Raw genomic sequence first — 24,504 nt, forward strand, 5'->3', positions numbered from 1 at the left:
GGTAGTCCGCACTGAAGGGGTCTCACTCCCTGAAGGAACAATAGCAGACATTGAGGACAGCTACAAGTACCTTGGTATACCACAAGCCAATGGCAACCTCGAACTGGCAACAAGGAAAGCGGCTACGGCCAAATACCTCCAGCGAGTGAGGCAAGCCCTAAGAAGCCAGCTCAATGGCAAGAATAAGACCCGGGCAATAAACAGCTATGCCCTGCCAGTGATCAGATACCCTGCAGGAATAATAAGGTGGCCAAAGGAAGAGATTCAGACCACGGATGTTAAGACTCGAAAGCTCCTAACCATGCATGGAGGGTTCCATCCCAAATCCAGCACCCTGAGACTGTACGCAAGCCGAAAGGATGGAGGCCGGGGACTAGTGAGTGTGAGAGCCACTGTCCAGGATGAAACATCCAAGCTCCATGAATACATCAAGGAGAAGGCTCCAACGGATGACGTACTCAGAGAATGTCTCAGACAATGGGGAACAGAAGATGAGGTGCTGGAAGAGGGACCATCATGGGAGGACAAGCCCCTACACGGGATGTACCACCGGACCATAACTGAAGTGGCTGATCTCAAGAAGTCCTATCAGTGGCTAGAGAGGGCTGGCCTGAAGGACAGCACAGAGGCACTCATCCTGGCTGCTCAGGAGCAGGCCTTGAGCACCAGAGCCATCGAGGCCCAGATATACCACACCAGACAAGACCCAAGGTGTAGGTTGTGCAAAGAGGCACCTGAGACGATCCAACACATAACTGCAGGGTGTAAGATGCTGGCAGGGAAAGCCTACATGGAACGCCATAACCAGGTGGCTGGCATAGTCTACCGAAACATCTGTGCGGAGTATGGACTGGAAACCCCAAGGTCAAAATGGGAAACACCTCCGAAGGTGGTGGAGAATGACAGAGCGAAGATCCTGTGGGACTTCCAGATCCAGACTGACAAGATGGTAATGGCGAACCAACCAGATATCGTGATCATAGATAAAGGGCAGAGGAAAGCCGTTGTAGTGGATGTAGCGGTCCCAAGTGATGGAAACATCAGGAAGAAGGAACATGAGAAACTCGAGAAATACCAAGGGCTCAGAGAGGAGCTGGAGAGAGCCTGGAAGGTAAAGGTGACAGTCGTGCCTGTGGTGGTCGGAGCACTCGGGGCAGTGACCCCCAAACTAGATGAGTGGTTGCAACAGATCCCGGGAACAACATCGGACATCTCAGTCCAGAAATGTGCAGTGCTGGGAACAGCAAGGATACTGCGCAGAACCCTCAAGCTTCCTGGCCTCTGGTAGAGGACCCGAGCTGAATGAGGGACGGACACGAGGGGTGAGATGAGGATTTAAGTTTTATATATATATATATATATATATATATATATATATATATATATATATATATATATATATATATAGTGGGCGGCCCGGTAGTCCAGTGGTTAGCATATATATATATATATATATATATATATAGTGGGCGGCCCGGTAGTCCAGTGGTTAGCATGTCGGCTTCACAGTGCAGAGGTACCGGGTTCGATTCCAGCTCCGGCCTCCCTGTGTGGAGTTTGCATGTTCTCCCCGGGCCTGCGTGGGTTTTCTCCGGGTGCTCCGGTTTCCTCCCACATTCCTAAAACATGCGTGGCAGGCTGATTGAACACTCTAAATTGTCCCTAGGTGTGAGTGTGAGTGCGAGTGGTTGTTCGTTTCTGTGTGCCCTGCGATTGGCTGGCAACCGATTCAGGGTGTCCCCCGCCTACTGCCCGAAGACAGCTGGGATAGGCTCCAGCACCCCCCGCGACCCTAGTGAGGATCAAGCGGTTTGGAAGATGAATGAATGAAAATGAATGGATATATATATAGTATATGTATACAGTATATATAGATTATGTGTAAAATAGCTTGTAAATGACAATGTATAATGCTGGAAAAGGTAATATTGCAACATATCAGTCAGTTAGTCCATACATATTGTACCTGGAATTTTAGGCTCCCTGCTTACCTTTACCTTTTAAGGCTCCAGACCAAGTGTTTGTGTAGCTGGATGTGTTTATTTACCCTACTTCGAGGTTGAAGACTACCAGGCTGTGCTGCAACGCTTTACAAACTGAAAAGCACACCACCGCAAAAACAAGACAAACGTTGTGCTGTCGGTATTTTGGGGCCCAAGCCGAGCCAGTGGTTACTTTCAGCAGCCCTAACTTGAGATACCTATGGCTTTTGACAAAGCTGTTGGTCCGGGATCAATAAACTGAGTGACCAAACATCACTCAACACTCGCTAAAAGTTCTTGGAGGAACATGTACATGCACTTGACTTCAGTGTTTGACCGACAAAACACTAAAATAATGGAAAACATGTACGTGAACATTGTACAGACTTTGGTGTTTGGGGCATGTTTTCCAGTGACATGTTTATCTTGACCTGGATGATTCATTTCCCACTGTCTGACCACTAACCAAGTCGGGAAAATTGAAATTCACCATCGCATATATGCGTCAAGGTGTGTCTCTGTTCGGATAAGCTCTGAATACACATGGTTCCCAAAACGGGGCTTAGTTAAAGTCTGGTGTATTTTGGGAGATCATCGCGTGTATTTTATGTTCAACATTGACGTGTTCCTTTGGATCGTTCTTGACAGCCTCATGAATTCTTTCACTTTTTACAACAATAGAAAACTGTGTGATGGCAACAACTAGTTAACATCTTAAAGCATGAATGATTAATTTTAAAAGGTTTTACCTCAAGAGAAACAAAACACATTGAAATGGGTCTGATAACAGATGCAGTTGCCTTGCAGTAGTCAATCCTGGCAAACATCAACATGTTCAACAGGTGCAACATGAGAAGTGTTTCTACTCATTTTAATCATTTTTAGGGAATCATAGCCTTGCTAATTGTGCATTATTATTATTATTATTAGTAGTAGTAGTAGTAGTAGTAGTAGTCGTAGTAGTTGTAGTAGTATTAGTAGGAGGAGGAGGAGGAGTATTGTTTTATGGTATTTATTTGAAACCTACAATTAATTAAAAAAAAATCCAATTATTATTGTAATTATTATTATCATAACAATGATAATCGATCTATCCATCCATTTTCTAATCCGCTTACCCTCACAATGGTCGCGGGTGTGCTGGAGCCTATCACAGATGTCTTCTGGCAGTCGGCGGGGGACACCCCACAATGGTTACCAATCGCCAAAATGTGAAATGAAGCAAACACATTTTTTACACTTACTGTGTTACATGTTTACACATAAGACGTCAGAGTTTTATTTATTCTGCTACATTTTCATTGTGTGTGTGTGTGTGTGTGTGTGTGTGTGTGTGTGTGTGTGTGTGTGTGTGTGTGTGTGTGTGCGTGTGTGTGTGTGTGCGTGTGCGTGTGTGCGTGTGTGTGAGTGTGTGTGTGTGTGTGTGTGATTTGTGTATTTAGGCATAGAAACAATCGGACTAGTGAATGGCAACACACCCACAATGTTACATTTTCACAGGAATGTTCAAAGTCGTGGTGCAACAATACGAGACTAAATCTAGAAAAATGGTTTGAGCTGTTTTCTCTTTGGATTGCTTTGATTTTAAGCTTCTCTGTGATGTAATTCCGCAGATCAGAGTCAAAACAAGTTTTCGTAGGAATAGGGAGTGGAAAAATGTGTTGCAAGATTTTTGTTTAACAGAATCCTTTTGTTCTAACTGTTTTGACAGCGATAATGTCGTGAGGTATTCCTTGTTTCCTTGCTTCAGACTGTGTTGATTGCGATGTGGAACATGACTTAATGAGGATCCACTCTTGATCCCTCTCCTGATCAATTGGTCTTTTAGCACCATAAATTTGGATTAGCTAACTAGTTGTGGCATTTGAACCGCATTTTAATGGTCCTTTGGAGACATCTCAATGATAGCTCCTTAAACAAACAAACAACAACAAGTCATTTACAACCTTATTTAATACTGTCTGTGTTTTTATTTATTTGCAGTTAATATTGATATGTTATAATATACAGTACATACAGGCATCTGAAGTAACGGAATACATGTAATTGAGTTACGTATTCAGAATACAATTTTTTTTATTGGATTCTGCTACATTACAGAAAGAAAGAAAAAAAACACTTAATCCATGGGTGGCAAACTCATTTTCGGCGCGGGCCACTTGAGAGTTACGTCTTTCCTCCGAGGGCATTAAGACAGTGAAACCGAATAAATGTTTAATCATCAGATCGCATTATTACTTGTACACAAAAAAATACGGCTCACTAGTTTTTAAATCAGTCAAATATTTGTTCAATTATTGCTCAAGTGAGTGTAAACAGAGTGAGGTAACAGAATTATTGCAAAATGTCACCATTATTTATTACGTATGATAAATTGAGTTTTCAGTACAGATTTAAGGAAGGATCATGGAAGTTGACACAGATGATTTGCTTTCGTGGGCCACATAAAATGCTGTGGCGGATGGGATCTGGCCCCCGGGCCTTGACTTTAACACATGTGATTTAATCAAATTACAGGTACATTTATTAAAAACAGGGATTATTTCGTAGGATTCCGTTTTCCATGCGTCCATGCGGACAATATACATATATCCATCCATCCATCCATTTTCTGAACCGCTTTATCCTTTCAAGGGTTGCAGGGGGTGCTGGAGCCTATCCCAGCTGTCTTTGGGCAGTAGGCGGGGGACACCCTGAATTGGTTGCCAGCCAATTGCAAAGCACACAAAGACAAACAAGCTTTCACGCTCACACTCACACCTAGGGATAATTTTGGAGTGTTCAATCAGCCTGTCATGCATGTTTTTGGAATGTAGGAGGAAACTGGAGTACCCAGAGAAAACCAACGCAGGCCCAAGGAGAACATGAAAACTCCACACAGGGAGGCCGGAGCTGGAGAATATTATATATATATATATATATATATATATATATATATATATATATATATATATATATATATATATATATATATATATATATATATATATATATATATATACTTTTGGATATATATATATATATATATATATATATATATATATATATATATATATATCCAAAAGTACAACCGGGTGCTAATTTGACCTTTGGACACGGGGCCATCTCCAAGCCACAAGACAAAAACAACTGAATGACTCACCGGGTGCCAAGATGGCCATGTGAATATCGATGAATATATATATATATATATATATATATATATATATATAGAGAGAGAGAGAGAGAGAGAGAGAGAGAGAGAGAGAGAGAGAGAGAGAGAGAGAGAGGGGGGGGGAGAGGGGGGGGAGAGAGAGAGAGGGAGAGAGAGGGAGAGAGAGAGGGAGAGAGAGAGAGACAGAGAGACTGAACATCAGCATGTGTAGTATACAGTCAGGTATGTGTCGTTGGTGAAAAAGCAGCAAAGTCCACACTCTCTCTGCCTCTGAGTCGGCAATGGTAAGCTGGGGCTCACTGCTGGCTCATCTTCCACAGCAAATACGCATATCGAGTTATTTTAATGGGGAAGTAATTGATAGTTGTGGATTAAAAAAGAAAATAAATGGAAAGCACGGATCATATAATGTACCCGAATTAATAGCCTATAATCATTTTAAGTTTTTCTTTTTTTCTTTTTAATTCTTCACACGAAGAGAGCGTCCAGAAGATGGTGCATGTGAAGCTCTGCCTCACTTCCCGTCCTTATTGCGCGGATGCATTGAAAATGGCTCATTGTGAAAAACCTGCTGCGCCTCTGGCAGTGTGGTGTGGAGACTACTGTTGAATGAAATATTGCTGAGTATTTTCTTTAAACAACTATTGGTGGACTATTTGGACTTGATCATTTTATAAGTACAGTTCGCATGCTGAAAAATTGTGGGATCTCTTGCTGTTGACAATTCCGCCCGCAAGATGTCACCATACGTTCGACAGTACAACAGCCCTGCATGCAGTAAAGAAAATGCGATAAAGACGTTGGGAAGTCAATTTTAGTGTTTATACACAATCTAAAAATATCTGTCAGTAATTTTCCTCTACGGTGATCATAATAATGTCTAGTTGTCATTGACACTGTCAGAGATGTGTGATAATATGTTTTATAATTTTGTGAATTTAGTTTTGCTATAACGTTGAACCAGGGTGGATGTTAGACTGAAACCCATGCAGAGAAACTGTTAGAAACAACATGTCCACCTGGCCATGAAACAGCCCAGCAGCCAATTGTCCCATTGCTTTTTGTGCCTTTAAAAGTGGGAGGCACATATATGTGTCACGTCGCGTGTCCGCCAGCAGGTGGCGGGTTTTCTCCCCCGCCATCCGCGCACCTGTCCGTAATTTCGGGCTGATTACCCTCTTTTATTAAGAGACTCCGACAGTCATCTCGCTGCCGGAGAATTCCACGCCGTGCCATTGCTCTCTCGTGCTAATTCCTCGATTACTCGTTGCCTTCTTGCCTTGCGGCCTTTACTCTTGCCATTCGCGATTAGTCACTAAATTGTATTCTCTTATATTGCCTATTCAGTAGTTCCTCGCACTTCGTTTTTTTTCGGCGAGCGTTTTCGGTTGTTTCCTTATTTCTCCCCTGGTCCTTATTTGACCAGCGTTTTGTGTTACCGTTTTTTCCCTGCCGGGCTCTTTCTGTTTTTGTCATTAAAGACACTCTTTGTTTTGACAAGGTTCTTTCGTGTCTGTTTTCCGGGGATCCAACTCTTTATTTTCATTGTTCTGCACGAAGCGATAGTTATCGCTTCGGACAGAACGTGACAGAATTCTCCGGCCACCATGGATCCCGCAGACATCGAAAAAATTTTGTCCGCTCTTTCCCGACAAGAGCAACAGATGAGTCAGCAGGGCCAAGCCATTAGGGAACTCCGTGGCGCGGTCTCCATGCTGGCTCATCGGTCCGATGATTTAGAACCTCGGTTGGTCCGGGTGGAAGAGCGGGGACCATCTCCCCCCGGGGTTCGTTCTATCATTCCCGAAGCACCCCCCTCATATCCCATTATGACGAGGGAGCCATCGCTTCCACACCCCCCTCGCTACGGGGGCGAGCACGGGCAGTGTGGACACTTCCTCCACCAGTGCTCTCTCATTTTTGATCAACAGCCGTCCGCCTATGCTAATGACGCCGCCAAGGTGGCTTATGTCATGAGTCTGTTAACAGGTCCGGCAGCATCGTGGGCGATTGCGACAAGTGACGCCAAGCCGAATCTCCGTACTTCGTTCCCCGACTTCGTGGCTGCGTTCCGCCGGGTGTTCCATCATCCCGTGCGGGGCAGAGAGGCAGAGGGCCGGTTACTCGCCATCCACCAGGGAGAGCGATCTGTAGCGGACTACTCCATCGAGTTCCGGATCCTGGCCGCCCAGAGTGGATACGGTGATCGGGCGCTGTGTGGCCTATTTCGCCGTGGACTAAACCCTCAACTCAAGGACGAGCTGGCGACCCGCGACCACAGCACCAACCTGGAGGAATTAATCGACCTCTCCCTCCTCATGGACAATCGCCTGAGGGAGCGAAGCCGGGAGCGTGGGGGTGAGCGGCCCCAGTTCCGACGAACACCCACGGAGGAACAGGTGCAGCTGGGAGGCAGGGACGCTGGTGCGGAGGAAAGAAAGCGTCGTTTCAGCGATCGAGCGACGACTGACGGCGTTCCACCATCTCCTCACGCCGCAACCAGCCATCCGGGGCCGTCACCCCCTGCCCACCAGGAGTACTGTGAGTCACGACCGCGCGCGCCTCCCTTCGAGTCTAGGCGAGTCGACTCGCGGCCTGGTCACCCCAACAGACTCGAACTCGAGGGGGAGATATTAGGGGGGTCCCGGTCGTGGCGGGTTCGGGCTCTGGTAGACTCGGGGGCAGATGACTGCATAATGGACACCGATCTCGCTTCCGAGCTGGGTTGTTCCGTGGAGAAGCTGATAGATAGGAAGCGGGTTTGTGATCTTGATGGGCGTCTCCTGGCGGTAGTTACGCATAGGACGGAGCCGTTGAAACTTCTACTGTCCGGCAACCATGTCGAACATCGTCGTTTTTACTTAATGCGGTCTCGCAACGCCCCGATCGTTCTCGGGTTACCCTGGCTCAAGACACACAATCCCGTGATTTCCTGGGCGCGCCCAGCGATAGACAGCTGGAGCCAGTACTGTTACCAGCACTGTCTGCAATCGGCCGTCGGGAGGCATGAACGTGTCACACCCCCCGAGGAGATCTGCCTTGACGGAGTGCCGGATTGCTATCGGGATCTAAAGGAGGTGTTCAGCGAGGATCGTGCCCACTCTTTGCCTCCACACCGCCCCTACGATTGTGCTATAGACCTGCAGGCGGGCGCTCCGTTGCCGACCTCGCGGCTGTATCAGGTGTCCCAACCCGAGCGCGAGGCATTGACGGAGTACATCAACAGCTCGCTCGCCGCAGGTCTTATTAGACCATCGCGTTCACCGTTAGGGGCGGGTTTTTTCTTCGTAGGGAAAAAAGACAAGACCCTGCGACCCTGCGTAGATTATCGGGGATTAAACGAGATAACTATTAAGAATAGATACCCGCTACCCTTGCTGGACTCCGCCTTCGCCCCATTACAGTCAGCCACCATTTTCTCCAAATTAGACTTGCGCAGCGCTTACCACTTGGTTCGCATCCGGGAGGGTGACGAGTGGAAGACGGCTTTTAAGACCCCTCTGGGTCATTTTGAATACTTGGTTATGCCTTTTGGGCTCACCAACGCCCCTGCCGTTTTCCAAAACCTAATCAATGATGTGCTAAGGGACATGATTAACATCTTTTGTTTCGTTTACCTTGACGATATTTTAATTTTTTCCCGGTCATTACACGAGCACCAGCAACACGTTAGGCTGGTGCTACAACGTCTACTGGAGAACCGGCTCTTCGTCAAGGCAGAAAAGTGTGAATTCCATGTCCCCGTCATCTCCTTCCTAGGGTTCATTATTGAACAGGGCAGGTTAAGGGCGGACCCCATTAAGACGCGTGCCGTCACTAACTGGCCGGTTCCAACCAATCGCAAGGAACTGCAGCGCTTTCTGGGGTTCGCCAACTTCTACCGACGCTTCATCCGCGGTTATAGTCAGAAGGCGCTCCCCTTAACCCGCCTTACGTCCATTAAAACCCCATTTAAGTGGGATCCGACCGCGGATGCGGCGTTCGCAAACCTGAAGGCGGCGTTCACCAGTCCCCCCGTACTACAGCACCCTGATCCTGATCTCCCCTTTATCGTGGAGGTGGACGCCTCGGATTCGGGGGTGGGGGCTGTGCTGTCCCAGCGCTCTCCGGTCGACCAGAAGTTGCACCCCTGCGCCTTCTTCTCCCGTCGACTCAGTGCCGCCGAGTCCAATTACGACGTGGGCAACCGTGAACTGTTGGCAGTTGTGACCGCCTTGCAGGAGTGGCGGCACTGGCTCGAGGGGGCAAAGGAACCCTTCACGGTCTACACAGATCATAAGAACCTCGCCTACCTTCGCTCCGCCAAAAGACTGAACGCCCGTCAGGCCCGGTGGGCCCTCTTCCTCACTAGGTTCGACTTCACCCTCACCTACTCTCCCGGGTCTAAGAACACCAAGCCCGACGCCCTCTCCCGTCTCCACGAGCCTGCGGGGAGGGATCGATCCCCGGAGACCATCCTCCCGACCCGGTGCGTCGTGGGGGCCGTCCAGTGGGAGGTTGAGCAGCGGATCCAGGCGGCCCTGGAGGGGGTTCAGGTGCCGACGGAGTGCCCAGCAGGGAGGCTATTCGTACCTCCCTCCTTACGAACTGAAGTTCTGCAGTGGGGACATGGGTCCAAGGTGGCGTGTCATCCCGGGGTGAACCGGACTGTGCAACTCGTCGCCCAGCGTTTCTGGTGGCCGGAGCTCCGCAACGACGTGACGGAGTTCACCAAAGCCTGCACCTCCTGCGCCTGCGGCAAGTCGTCCCATCAGCCGCCGGCGGGACTGCTCCAGCCGTTGCCCATTCCTCCTCGCCCGTGGTCCCACATCGCCCTGGACTTCGTCACGGGTCTCCCGCCTTCCCGGGGTCGAACTGTCGTACTCACGATCGTGGACCGCTTCTCCAAGGCGGCTCATTTTGTTCCTTTGTCCAGGTTGCCGTCGGCGCTGGAGACCGCCGACCTCCTTGTCGAACACGTCTTCCGTCTCCACGGCATTCCACTGGACACTGTCTCGGACCGGGGGCCCCAGTTCGTATCCCGCGTCTGGAAGCAGTTCTGCCGGTCCCTCGGGGCCACGGCCAGTCTGACCTCGGGGTACCACCCCCAGTCCAATGGACAAGCCGAGCGTGCCAACCAGGATCTGGGGGCGGCCCTCCGCTGTGTGTGCCTTCACCGTCCCTCGTCCTGGGTCGACCACTTACCCTGGGTGGAGTACGCGCACAACACCCTCGTCTCTTCTGCCACCGGTAGGTCCCCCTTCATGGCCGCCTACGGGTACCAGCCTCCGCTGTTCCCGTCCCAGGAGGGGCAGGTGGAGGTCCCCTCTGTGCAGCACCACCTCAAGCGGGCCCATCGCGTGTGGAAGGAGGCCCGGGCTGCGTTGTCCCGCACGGCGGGAGTCGGGCGCCGGCGGATCGCGGATCGTCGCCGGCGCCCGGCTCCTTCATACGTGGTAGGACAGAAGGTGTGGTTGGCGACGAGGGATCTTCGGCTGGCCGGCACGTCTGCGAAACTGGGACCCCGATTTACTGGACCATTCGAGGTCGAGGCCGTCATCAGTCCAGCTGCAGTCAGGCTCCGGCTGCCGCCCACCATGAAGGTTCACCCCGTCTTCCACGTCTCCCTTCTCAAACCCGTGTCTTCCAGTGACTTGGCTCCTCCTCCCACGCCGCCGCCACCTCCGCGGGTCGTCGACGGTGACCCGGTGTACACGGTTCGTGCCATCCTGGACTCTCGGCGCAGGGGAAAGGGGTTCCAGTATCTGGTCGACTGGGAGGGCTACGGGCCTGAGGAGCGGCAGTGGGTGCCTCGCTCCTGGATCCTTGATCCGTCCCTTTTGCGCGACTTCCACGCTGCACATCCATCCAAGCCGGGTAGTCCGCCGGGAGGCGTCCATTGAGGGGGGGGTACTGTCACGTCGCGTGTCCGCCAGCAGGTGGCGGGTTTTCTCCCCCGCCATCCGCGCACCTGTCCGTAATTTCGGGCTGATTACCCTCTTTTATTAAGAGACTCCGACAGTCATCTCGCTGCCGGAGAATTCCACGCCGTGCCATTGCTCTCTCGTGCTAATTCCTCGATTACTCGTTGCCTTCTTGCCTTGCGGCCTTTACTCTTGCCATTCGCGATTAGTCACTAAATTGTATTCTCTTATATTGCCTATTCAGTAGTTCCTCGCACTTCGTTTTTTTTCGGCGAGCGTTTTCGGTTGTTTCCTTATTTCTCCCCTGGTCCTTATTTGACCAGCGTTTTGTGTTACCGTTTTTTCCCTGCCGGGCTCTTTCTGTTTTTGTCATTAAAGACACTCTTTGTTTTGACAAGGTTCTTTCGTGTCTGTTTTCCGGGGATCCAACTCTTTATTTTCATTGTTCTGCACGAAGCGATAGTTATCGCTTCGGACAGAACGTGACAATATGAAATTTTGTAAACCGTGAACCTGATTTGGATGTAAATAACCTCAAATTAAAACTGACAGTCTGGACTTAAAGTATACCTATTTCGTTTTATTTCAAATCCATTTGGGTGTTTAGAGACGAAATTACGAGTCCCATTATTTATGGACTTGACTGTATGTCTTGTGTGACTTCATAAGTGTGGGTGTGGTGCTCCAAAGTACAACCAGGTGCTAACTTGACCTTTGGACACAGGGCCATCTCCAACCCACAAGACAAAAACAACTGAATGACTCACCAGGTGCCAAGATGGCCATTGTGAATCATCTGAATTAAGTATCGATGAATAAACAAATTTGGGGATCTAAGTAGCTCTATTCTGACATCATTTTTGTTTTCTTATTTCTCCTTTTTTTGTTTTAAACAAAAACATTGACATCAGATACAGGCGTTAGAAAGATAGTGAAGAGCTCGACTTACATGCAGGCAAGGCAAGCAGCAGCACACGAGGATCCCCTCTGAGCTCAGAATACAGCAGTGACAATTTGTGAACAGACTGAAAATCAACTGCGCACAATATTGTTCTTCTCTTACACTGTAAAATGCACCAAAAACAATCATGCCATATGGACAACTTAGCCCCATGGGGTCGTCAATTCTGACAAATCTGTATTTCAGTTAGTTAGTTAGTTAGTTAGTTAGTTAGTTAGTTAGTTAGTTAGTTAGTTTTGGGTGACACTGTCACCAAGTTTCGAAACCCAAGGCTCAGGATTGTGAGCCAGTGGTGCTATCTACTTGTCACACCCCACTGCCCAACTTTGCAAATAAATATTCTTGTACTGCGGTTGTTTCTCGCAAAAGTACTACAACTGCCATCCATACATTCAATTCAGAAAGAGATGAATGGAAAAATGAAAAATTGCACCGGATATGTTCTCTTCTACCACATCCGTTAAAGAAACCAAGCAGAAAGGTGGCAGGTGTCGGCCCTTTTTTTTTTTAATTGTGTGAGCAGCGCTTTGGCAGGAAATCTGAAAAGGAAGATAAATGAGAAATGACCCACTCATTTCAATGAAGCTGTGAAAGCATGTATGATGAGAGAAGTACCATAAGAATCTCCATTGAAAGAACTCACTTCATCCTACTCTGTGCATTATGACTATTCATCGGCCAGGAACACTGCAGCCTTTCACTCCAGACTCAACATTATCATACAAAGCTGTCAGTGTGAGGCGAGCTCGATGTGAAGTAGGACAACAGCAACAGGCTTCGCTGCCAAATGTAGATGTCACTCACGAAAATGAAATGCATGATACCGTTGCATTTCCTGTTTGTCACTCAACTCGAGAAGGAACAGGAAGCAGAAAGATGCCTGTGAATACACATTGTGTCACCATCACCATTTCCCCAATCTGTAACAGGGCTTGTTCACACAAGAAGACAAACTCGCCTTGCTTATGTGTTGACTGTCAGTTGAAAAGGAATAACGTGCTATTTTCATATAATTTCAGTGTATGTGTGACATACACTGAAATTACTCGACACACGTCTTGTACAGAAAGAGCAGATGACACAATGTCACCCTCTCCGCCTCTGCCCACTGGACACAAAATGCGTAAAAATCTTTGCTCCATGAAAGATTTTCTTTGTGTGTGTCCAAGCCACAGCCTTGAGAGTCAAGAGGAGACATTTGCTCAGAACAAGGAGGAACAACATGATTCCACTTCTCTTTTTGCTACTCAATATTTAATGCGCTTAGCCTGAATTGCACCAGGAAGGTGTGACAACTTCTTCTGTTAAAAAATACTAATCATCATCATAAAAGTGATGCAGCGGCCCGGCGTCAAGTGGTTAGCAAGTAGGCCTCACAGTGCAGAGGTGCTGGGTTCGATTCCAGCCCTAGCATTCCTGTGTGGAGTTTGCATGTTCTCCCTGTGCCTGCGTGGGTTTTCTCTGAGTACTCCGGTTTGTACGCACATTCCAAAAACATGCGTGGTGACAGTGTGGATGTGGTTGTGAAGGGTCGTTCATCTCTATAGCTTGCGACTGGCGGGTGACCAGTTCCGGTTGTAGTCTGCCTTTTGCTCGTAGCCAGCTGGGACAGGCTTCAGCAAACCTTGCGACCCTGTACGGGATAAATGTGTTATAAATGGATAGATAGATGTTTTTCAGGTCTTGTGTCAATGTGTTTAAATGTTGTCACTGTGTGCTGCTTCTTTTAGTAATTCTGGTAAGCTGCTTTTGTTTTCTCTGCTTTGCTTCAGAAGGTGGTGAGCTGTTGTATTTGTAAATGCTTTTAGGTGCTGTGTCTATTCTTGTGTGAAGCACTGAGCTGCCTCGTGTATGAAATATGCTCTATGCAGAAAGCTGCCTAGCCTTGCCTAATGCTGCATGTACGACAAATCACTATTTGCAGTTCTTCCCAAACTATGAAATCTGTTGAAACATTACTGAAGAATAATTGTAAACAATGCACATTCATAAAAACTTTGATTTAAGAAAATGTTGTTGTTTGTTTTAAAATCATTTAATTTATTCTGTAATAATGATATTATTCAACTCACCAAAGTGCTGAGGGCATAGTGCCCAGTCGGAATGTGATGTTGGCCAGTTCTGAGACCTGAAATGTTGCACCCCACCATGGTCCAATGTGCTATCTATTGTATTGAAGAACTACTGCATATATCAAACTTTTAATAAGAGTCAATGGGCAAAGACAGGTATCAAAATACATGAACTAATTGAAAATTCATATATTATCCAATTATCGACTATTTTAAGAATCAAAATAAAAATTCAATTATTCAATGAAGTGATGGAATAACCAATATAATAATTGATTCTAAAATTATTCAAGCATTAGCCCTATTCATTCATTCATTCATCTTCCTAACCGCTTGATCCTCATTAGGGTCGCGGGGGGTGCTGGAGCCCATCCCAGCTGTCTCCGGGCAGTAGGCGGGGGACACCCTGAATCGGTTGCCAGCCAATCGCAGGGCACACAGAGACGAACAACCATCCACGCCCACACTCACACCTAGGGACAATTTAGAGTGTTCAATCAGCCTGCCACGCATGTTTTTGGAATGTGGGAGGAAACCGGAGCACCCGGAGAAAACCCACGCAGACCCGGGGAGAACATGCAAACTCCACACAGGGAGGCCGGAGCTGGAATCGAACCTGGTACCTCTGCACTGTGAAGCCCACGTGCTAACCACTAGACTACCGGGCCGCCCGCATTAGCCCTAATGCTAAGTAAATAAATAAGGCCTATACAGGTGAAAAAGGCGTACAAAAATAAAAACACAAATATTTTAGTTAAAAAAATAATGTGTTTTGTTTTTATTACTGTCTTTACATACCAGTTTTAAATCATTAGCTTCGTAGCATTTCACCATTAGTGCCAGAAGTTTGAATTTGTTGTCCCTCAAGAATTTCTTTTTGTTCCCCGAACGAGCCTGCACACGGTGTAAGGATTTGTCAGCTGAACTATTTACCACCCATTTCGGGATGTGAAGTATGTGTGGCCTTGTTTTCAACTTGTCACAGGCTGTTCAGGCTTGAAATGCTGATTTTCCGCATCTGATTTAAAAACCATCACTTTGCCCTGTCCACAGGTCAAACTTCTGCTTCAGGAATACCAAAGAATAAAGAAGAGGGAGTTAACAGTAATGTATCAAACTGAATAAATTATAGCTTCAAATGTTAACTTTCACATGTAATGCAATGTACAGTAAGCTAGAGGTCCATGCGATAATAATGAGCAACAAATACTTCTTGTTTTCCAAACCTGTTTTGTACACCTTGAAATGATACTGAGGGCACAGAGCCAAATGCTACATTCCATTTAGAATTGGACAAGCTCATCCAAGGTGCTCAGGCGTGTCCCATCCTGAAGGACACTTAAGAGAAAGCGTGAAGTTCCTCTCATAATTACAAAAGGTATACTTGTCGATTCAAAACTTTTTTTTATTGTTTTTTTGCTGCACAATGATGAATATAATCTGGTTACTGCTACTTGTTTTTTTCCCCCGGACATTGTGAAGGCTGCATTTCCAAACTCCAAAATTACATTCACAGACATTTCACATGATCAGTCAGCATCGTGGAAATCTTTTGTGACACACTTCTGCTTCTAAATAAGAATAAAACATGTTATAATTATAACAATCAACAATGGTATTTTGGGGATGCTGAAACAACACGTTCACGGCTATGTCCCCTTGATAAAGGAGCATGTAGATAAGGGGGGGGGGATAAAATGCAAGTACGGGATGCATGCTTGAATGCTAACTTCTTTTAGAATCTGGAACAACAGTGAAAAATACTTTAAATGACTAGACTTTACTGTGTATGTAGTAAATGTACACATATAGTACACGTGATAAGATAAGATAAGATATCCTTTAAAAATTAAGAGGAGGCGTAGCCAACTGCTTCAGCACATTTCCTCCGTTAAAAAACAAAAACAAAAGTTAAGATTGAAATGAAGGAAACTGCAAAAATAGGTTTGACACCCCTGGCTGTCAACGAAAAGAAACACAGCAGAGATGTTCCAGTTAACATCAGAGACATGAAAGACTATACAGCAGGGGTGTCCAAACTTTTTGCCAAGGGGGCCAGATTTTATGTGGTAAAATGTCGGGGGGCCGGCCTTGGCTGACATTCTTTACATTGAACAACAATATTGTTCAGCAAATTTTAGTAAGCAGTCTGTTTCACATTTCCATTTTTATTTTAATTTCAACAATCTTAAGAATTTCTTTTGGTTCATTTGAAACAGGTATATCACATGCAACTGCTTATTCACTTGACTTTTTCTTAAACAGAAGTCTCCTGAGTGCAAATTGATTGATTTGAAACACAAAATGTATCACCATGACTTTTCAATAGTCACAAAACCTTTGACTCGAACAACAGGGAAATGAACAAGCAATACACATATCCACAACTGCAAGGATCATTTGAAATATGACATATCAGTCAATATAAACACGGAGTGATGTCTTGTTAACTCGTGAGTGATGCCCTCTAGTGTCTAAATGCTATTACTCATTTAGTGAATGCTATTACTCATTTAGCCACTAGAGGGAAGCAGTACTCTATGAAACATCACTCACCAGTCTACGAGACCTCAGTCAATGCAACGCGTGTTCCATTGCGCCCAACCTGCGGGCCAGACGGCACTGATTTTATGACAGGGGCCGAGGGCAGGATGAAATTCGACCGCGGGCCGGATTTGGCCCGCGGGCCGGACTTTGGACATGCCTGCTATACAGTAATCCCTCATTTATTAAGAAAACCTTTATTAGTCTCACAATGGAGAAATTCCCAATTCACAGCAGTAAAGTTATGAAAGGAAGAAGCAGAACAACAAAATATAGGAGTTGCTGGAAAGGTAGCCATTTTGAGATCACGCGGCGCCATTTTGAGGTCAAAATAACAAAAATAACACAACACAACACATAGGACACAGACAGTCGTGCACTCTTCACCACTTTTCTGCATACACTTTGTTGTCTGAAGCAGTTTTAGATGAAAGAGGAGAGGATCAAAGTGTTCTTTCACCAGTGGATCAGAGATGTCATGCTGAAAATTTGCATGCGTCTGCTACAAGCTAAGTTTTGAAATCAAACATGAAGCTGTAGCATCCATTGACGAAAAAGAGATTGGCTCACATCTCCTGTCCCGTGTAAATCCACTTCCAATTCCAAACCTCTCCCAGTTCCACATCCGCATCGGCACTCCGCGCTAACGCTCCATTCTTCTCATCGTCAGCTCCTCAAGCCTTACATCCATCGAGCCGCAGACCATTCAACAGCACCGATCTCTCCGCTGAACAAAGCGGGGCTGTGAAAAATGCTGCCCATTACAGGCGCAAGACACAAGGCCCCGGGACTGTCCAGCAACGACAGTCAAATGGCGCCGACATTCCTCCCAGGCAAAAACAGTGCCGGTATACCCATGCTGCCGAGAAGGCGCAACCGATGATGAATGTCATGGCCAAAAAATGCTGAAAAAGTACACATCAGGTCCACACGACGTAACAACAAACACAAAGTGACAAAACAAACCACAAAAAAAAACAAGGGTCATGAGAGCACTTGCCGACGGCTGCCTACTCGTGCGCCATATTGACTTCAAAGAATGTCCCCAAAAGAACCTGTGATAAGTGAAATATGTCAAGTCGTCATCTTTATTTATTTATTTTTTTACATTTATTACATATACAATACAATACAACACAGTATTGAATGAAACCAAGTATTAAACCTTTTTGAACTCCGAGGTATTAAAAAACAAACAAATATATTAAAAAAATGTCAACAAAAAATTGACAATGAAAACATGTACAGCGATGAGGCAACGACTATTGATATTCGTCGACAGTCCCTTGGCCAATCAGGATGCAGAACACAATGCACTGTAAAAATAGATGAAACGGCGATGCCGTGAAAGCTGAATCGTGTTATAGCGAGGGATTAATGTACTGAGAGCACACGTTGAAATCATGATATGTCCGGACATTGGTGCCGACGTAACCACACTTTGGCCTTTAACCTCCATCAACCACGCAGCGCTCGAACAAGTTTCGCTTTGCCACGTTGGCCATTATCGACGCGACGAACACTGATAGAATTTCTATTCTCGTGCATTTGTACAGTTCTGTTCAATGTGGTTTCACTTGTACTTTACGTGGAGTCGGGGTGTCTGTTCACACGTGTTGAAACTTGACAATTGCGTACACAGTCATTTGTGTTCCAGAAAAATCACTTAAATGTGAGTGGACTGTATGATGAGAATCGCACAGTAAAGTAGGCCGTATACGATTGTATTCATCCGCCATGTGTTATATTACGCAATGAAGCAACGGTCCAATCACCACCCTCGCGGAGTGATCTAATCGGGACTACACCCAAGCCCTTGTCTCGCCGCTGTGGCTTTTCTTGGGTGCCGAGAGTAGAAGAAAGCTGGGAGCCTGAAACTGACGCCTTCAACGGTAGTCTCTCTTCCTTTGTCGGCGGAGTCGCGGTGGTAAAACTTTCTAGACCCAGGTTCCTTTTATATTCGACCTATCGTCAGAAACCATGTCCGACTGGAAAGGCTACGTGGACACTTTGATGGGAAGTGGCATTTGCAAGGACGCGGCCGTTGTTGGGATCCGTGACAACAAATACGTCTGGGCGGCACATCCCGGCGGCGTATTTGCCCAGATCACGGTTCGTATGGCCCTTCTCACATTTTTACAGTTACTTTTAGCCTAATAAGAAAACGTGCATATCCGCGCGTGTGTTTGAGAAGGCCTCGTCGGGCGCTGTAGCACACATGGCGTCTCAGTATTTGGGTTTCCGGCTTCAAAACTTACTTTTATTGGAACGTCTGATGTGAATCGCTTTTATAAATGAGATTAAGTATCAAGGGGTAAGACTAAATGTGACTAACGCGAGCTTCCGTGCGGCCACGGGGAGGCTAGCTCGCTAGCAGAGGCGTCAGCCAATTGGCGTTCGGAACCGCGCATTTGAGCCGGAAGCCGAAAGGCGTGACTGGTTTCCCGAACGTCTAATTGTGCCGGCTTTTAACCAGTCTTTTGTTGGCATCAAAAGTATAATTTAATTTTTTGGTGAAGTAGTTTGTTGTGAAACCAGGTAACTTCTAAACATTATTGAGTAATTGTCCATTTGCCGTCCGGAGGGCGGTCTTCCGGTCTTTTATTCAGTTGACGTGGAGGGGAATTGCGAAAATGTTTCCACGGCCGAAAGATTATTTTCGTGTATGCCTGGAAACATTAGCGTGGCAAAATTCTACTCGTATGATCTAATTTTTTTGGCGTTAGTATCACTTCTAAAGTTACCTTGGCTTCTCCATAACAATCATTTTTGTTAATTGTGTGCGCTGTGAAAAGAGACGCTAACTAGATTGGTTTTCCGATTCTACGCAATTGTTAAAACGTCATGTACCAGCTTTGTGTAGTTTTGCCCCGTTTTACATTAATGCCAGGGCGTGTGCCACACTGTGCGTTACTGCATTTTCTTTGAACGGGTTTTCCCTCGTCTCGCTATTAAGATTGTACGGGCAGAGTTTGGACTGGCAGCTGTGAAGCGCCCTGTCGTTTGTCGAATGTACAGGGCCCCGCTTCGAAGCATCTCGAGAGGCTATCGCACTATTGCATTTCCGCTTCCTGAATGCACAAAGCATGTGCTGTGCTGGGGCGGTGCTACCCAATGACTCTGCACTTCTGCTGTTAGACTTGACCCGTGCGATGAGTTTTAGCTCGCCATCCAGTCTCTTGACGGTTTATCCTCAATGGTGCCACTGGTATGATGGAGACTGCCCCAGCTGACTTTGTACGGGAAGTAGGTTACACCCTGAACTGGTCACCAGCCATTCACTCAAATTGACACCCAAGGATGATTTATTGTTCAATTAACCTACCAGGCATGCTGTTGGAATGTGGGAGAACAATGCAGTGCGACTCAGAGGCACAGGGAGAACATGCAAAGTTGCAAACTCAACACAGAAAGGCCGAAGCCTGAATTTGAACCCATGTTCTCAGAACAGTGCTATGCTGGATGTGCGAACCAGTCTGAAGAAGCTTCTTGACATGTGAAAGTTCAGATGGCAAGATCCTCCATGTTTGCACACATTGTTTTACACCATGCTGTACAACAGGGGTCCCCAAACTACGGCCCGCGGGCACATTTTACCCGGCCCTCTAACCCTCCTGTTGTCCTCGGGTCAAAATGACCCATCATTGTTTAAAAGGCCCCACAAACCCCCTAAATGATAAATTTTTAACTTGAAATTTTATGACTTTTCCTAGATTGTCCCCAACTGCAGAAAAAATGAAATGTTGTTTTTATTCACATTTCCATGTAAGCTGTAAGAAAAAAGTACAAAGGTGGTCTTCGGGGCAAAATGATGCAAATAGCATTGAAATCAAGGTCACAAAGTTATTTACACACCATAGAATGTTTCAGTGTTTTAGTTGTGTCTCGGATCAATTGGTAGAACACGTGAACAAGACGGTAGCAGACATAAACATTTTGTGGTTTTTAAGGGGCTATAAAGAGAGAGAGTTTAGTTATTCATTTCCTGTTTTTTCTGTGAAGAACTGCGGTTTATTTGGTTATTTATTTCATTAATAGTGTTATTATTTGTTTCCTGACTTTTTTTTTCTGTAAAGAACGTGGAAAGGGTTTTTTGGTTATGTGTGGCTTTCTGGGAAACAATAATTTTTTAAAGCCCCCCTACGATCATTGATGTTACAAACTGACACTGGCCTCCCATCAGAGAAGGGAAAAGTTATGTGGCCCTCACAGGAAAGTTTGGGGACCCCTGCTGTACAGGAACGTTGAGATGCACGTGGAAGCGAGAAATTTACATATTCAAGAACTTTTTTTTTTTTTTGTCGCTGACTATCTTGCCCTACACTTCTGCCCATTAATCAGTAATAGTAAAAATAACAAAGTTCAACCTTAAGCTATTTTGATTGCTGGCCAGGCAGGGCCACCAGATCCCAAATTGTGGCCCTGTATGATGCTTGCGTTGGGCGGATATCTTGTGTCAGAATTTGGTCATTATCTCTTTAAATCTTCTATGAATCAGTGACTCGCCAACTTTCAATCTTGATGCAATGTCAATGATTGAACAAGCATGCTGTTACAAAAAAATGATTTGTAACAAAAAAATTAATGTCATGATTCAAATTCCAAGGAATTAATTTATAATAAAATATAAGGTTCATTTAATCACATCGGTGAAATATAGGGACACCTTGTAGTCTATGATATCTAGTTTATTTATATCTACGACCACTGAATGCACCCATGTATTGACATACATGACTGACAGAAGAAGAAAGCCCCAAAGAAGACTTTTGAATGGATATTTTTAAGTTATTAGCTGACTGCAAAGCTGTAAATAAATTCAAGACTGATTGCTGGTAATATAAGGATCAAACCGCTATAGGCACAGACAGCAACCCCTGTCCAATTTGAAAATATTTGCGGCGAACAGAGGCTTGCATCCGCCATGATCGGAATGCAACGAAGCTAGTTGTTATGAGAGTGGCTGTTATTTCTATTGTTACAGTAAATGCGAGCGTATGCAGTTAAAAAGCACACACACTTTAAATGCCATTATATGATATGGAAATACTTGACAGCGCCACATGGCATTTTTAGTACAGTAGACCAATAAACCAGGGAGGGGTTTGGGGAACAGATCCCTTGTTCCCTGAAAAACTCACCTCGTCACTGCTTGAACTGAAGCCACTGTAATAAGTATCGTTTTGGGGCCATTTTGTGGGATCCTTGTCGTGAAACTGAAGTGAGTTCAGACAGGCCATCACATTCGCTAACAGAAAAGTAGTGCGTTGCTGCCATCGTGAGTCATCTACACACATTTGATAAACCTCTTCATAGGGGTGTCAATTCATCGCCGAGCTTCACGATTTCAGGCAGGGTGGTGTGTGTTTTCAGAGGCTCTATTCAAGAACACAAGCTTTCTAGACAAAGGCGGCATGTAATGTGTTGTGAATTTTCCTTTTTGGTTTTTGTAGCTGTTACAGATTTGCAGTGTTCCTTTTACTTACTCCTTTTACTGTCAGTGTACCCCGGGAAGTGTTATCATAAAATATACAGGAGCGTACACGCAGTACTCACCCGACTTGTCAGTTGCATCTTCATGTACCGTATTTTCACGACCATTCGGCGCACCGTATTGTTGGGCGCAATCTCATTATCGGGTGCTATTTCTGTATTTGACACAGATACAAAACGCACTGTATTATTGGGCGCAGTTTTACAGTGGTGAAACATACACCACCGCAAACATATGGCATACATGCGCGCACGCTAACACGTTAGCTTGAAGCATACGGTAGCATGCCAAGACATACGGATACATGCTAAAAACACGTTTTTAAAAAGGCAACGGAAGCAAAACTAAGTTCTGTTGTATTTTATTGAACCATCGTACAATGTACTCATGTTTTTCGATCAATCACCCAGAAATCCATCAAAATCCTCATCTTCTGTATCATAATTGAACAATTGTGCAAGTACCGGTAATCCATCAAAAACCCCGTGTTCCCTCTCGTTGTCAGAGTCACTGTTATTGCCATGTGGCTCCACAGAAATGATGCCGGCTTCTCCAAAAGCTCGAACAACAGTGCAAGCAGACACGTTCGTCCAAGCAGCCACAATCCATTCACAAATTGTGGCGTAACTCGCCCGGCGCTGCCTCTCACTCTCTGTAAAGTTGTTTGCCATCGATCCATTGTTCCCATGCCGCTCGCAACTTTACTTTGAACGCCCAGTTGATGTCGATGTCCAGCGGTTGGAGTTCTTTAGGTCAAACCTCCGGGAATGACAGCAAGCTCAGAGTTCATTTGCCTGACTTGGTTTTTCACCGCTGCTGTGAGATGGGCACGCATGCCAAAAGCATAACCGATGGCTTGAAGTTTGAACTGCGCTTCGTAGGCGTGTCTCTTTGTAGAATTTATTTTCGGGGGTTCTTAGAAACCAAACCCGAAGTTGTTTTGCAATAATGCATAGCCACACTTTATACAGGTGTTGGTACCTGCTAGGGGAGTCCCTTTAGCGTCCACTAACACGTCCACCCTTCACTTGTTGGCGGACTTCTTCGCTGCATGCCTGTCCTCACTCACGTCCGCCGTTTCTCTCTCTCTCCATATATGTATACTGTATATACACGCCCACGCTTCACTGATTGGCCGACTTCTTTGCCGCATGCCTGTCCACACTCACTTCCGCCTTTTCTCTATATAAACAACGTGTCGGCTGTCAGTCAAGTTTTGGAACTCGGCGCATACAAAAGACGCTGCCTGTCCATTTTGGAGAAAATTTAAGACTTTTAATGGCGCCTTATAGTCGTGAAAATACGGTACATGTTTAAAAGTGTGCACGCAGTACAGTTAAAAAAAGAAGCCAATCGTCGGCCGTGATAAGATGTAACTTGAACGTTTCCAATCACGTGATTAGATCAAGACTACGCTGGTAATTATGAAACATGCAGTTGTATGCTTTTGGATGTGTGCCTTAAAGGGGTGTGGCCCAGGTAGTTGGGTCTGGTGCTGGAATTGGTTTGCATGAGTTATTGCCTATGTTAGTTCTCGTGAGTATGGTCATTTTGTTTGTCCCATTTGATGCTGGAGACCCATTTTTTGTTGCGTTTGGTCTGACGGTTACTTTCTTAGATTATATATATATTTTTTACACATTTCTGGGTGCGGAATACAAACCTGATCTTAGTTTTTCTGTCCCATTAAGTTTTAGAGCTGTAGGATTCTTGTTCTAAACGTGTTTATGTAAATAAAACATGTAAGTGACAAGCTTTGAAAAATAAAAGCTTAGAACGGTATGTCCACGGTTACGAGGTTAAGAAAAAAGCCATCTTAACTCATTCAGTACCAGCCAATTCTGAACCAAGTCTGAAAAGACGTTTAAAAACATCTTTGGGAGTGATGAGTTAATTCCGAGGATGCTAGCTTTCTATTTGCACATATATATAGTACTGAATGATTGGGAGCCGCACACACCTCTTATCACATCAATTGTAACTGCATGTTGCCATGACTCTATAGATGATTCCAATCATATAATAAGATGACGAGACTTACCACGGTTATTGAGTGGAGTTTATACTTGGCTGTTAAGCTGTGAAGGAAAAAAGCAAACAAAACAAGAACATACCGTGCTGGGAAAAAAAACCTGACTGCAAATTTGGAATCAGCATGCCAATTTTAATCAGCAGAAAAATCTGAACAGCATTTTATTTTTGTTCCTAATTGCATTTTATTCCGCGGTGTATTGGCTGATTGTGCATCAGCGGCTGTGACTCCTCTTGCGCACAACCCACGGCATTACAGTACATCAATCGACCCTCACCCCCATTCATGCGCACACTTTTGTATTTTTTAATTGTGTCACAATTGCACAAAACATCTCAAACCAAATTTTACTTTATGGTGGA

The 24,504-nt window shown here is 45.6% G+C and overlaps 2 protein-coding genes across 6 annotated transcripts in view; both read left to right on the plus strand.

Annotated features, from left to right (window-relative positions):
• Positions 1 to 24,504, plus strand: part of LOC127606362 (profilin-2-like) — a 437,001-nt gene that overhangs the window by 407,709 nt on the left and 4,788 nt on the right. For 3 of the 4 annotated variants that reach the window (XM_052074661.1, XM_052074660.1, XM_052074662.1), the window contains exon 2: positions 18,507 to 18,728. In XM_052074661.1, coding sequence (XP_051930621.1) covers positions 18,597 to 18,728 — 132 coding nt within the window. In that variant the 5' untranslated portion in view covers positions 18,507 to 18,596. Of the gene's footprint in view, positions 1 to 18,413; positions 18,729 to 24,504 lie in introns of those variants that run through there. The other variant, XM_052074659.1, reaches the window with a different exon arrangement.
• The window catches only part of LOC127606306 (arf-GAP with coiled-coil, ANK repeat and PH domain-containing protein 2-like), a 395,843-nt gene that overhangs the window by 282,675 nt on the left and 88,664 nt on the right, over positions 1 to 24,504 (plus strand). The gene's annotated exons all lie outside the window — the stretch shown is intronic.

This window comes from Hippocampus zosterae, chromosome 8, assembly GCF_025434085.1.
Source record: "Hippocampus zosterae strain Florida chromosome 8, ASM2543408v3, whole genome shotgun sequence".
In the NCBI taxonomy this organism is placed as follows: domain Eukaryota; kingdom Metazoa; phylum Chordata; class Actinopteri; order Syngnathiformes; family Syngnathidae; genus Hippocampus; species Hippocampus zosterae.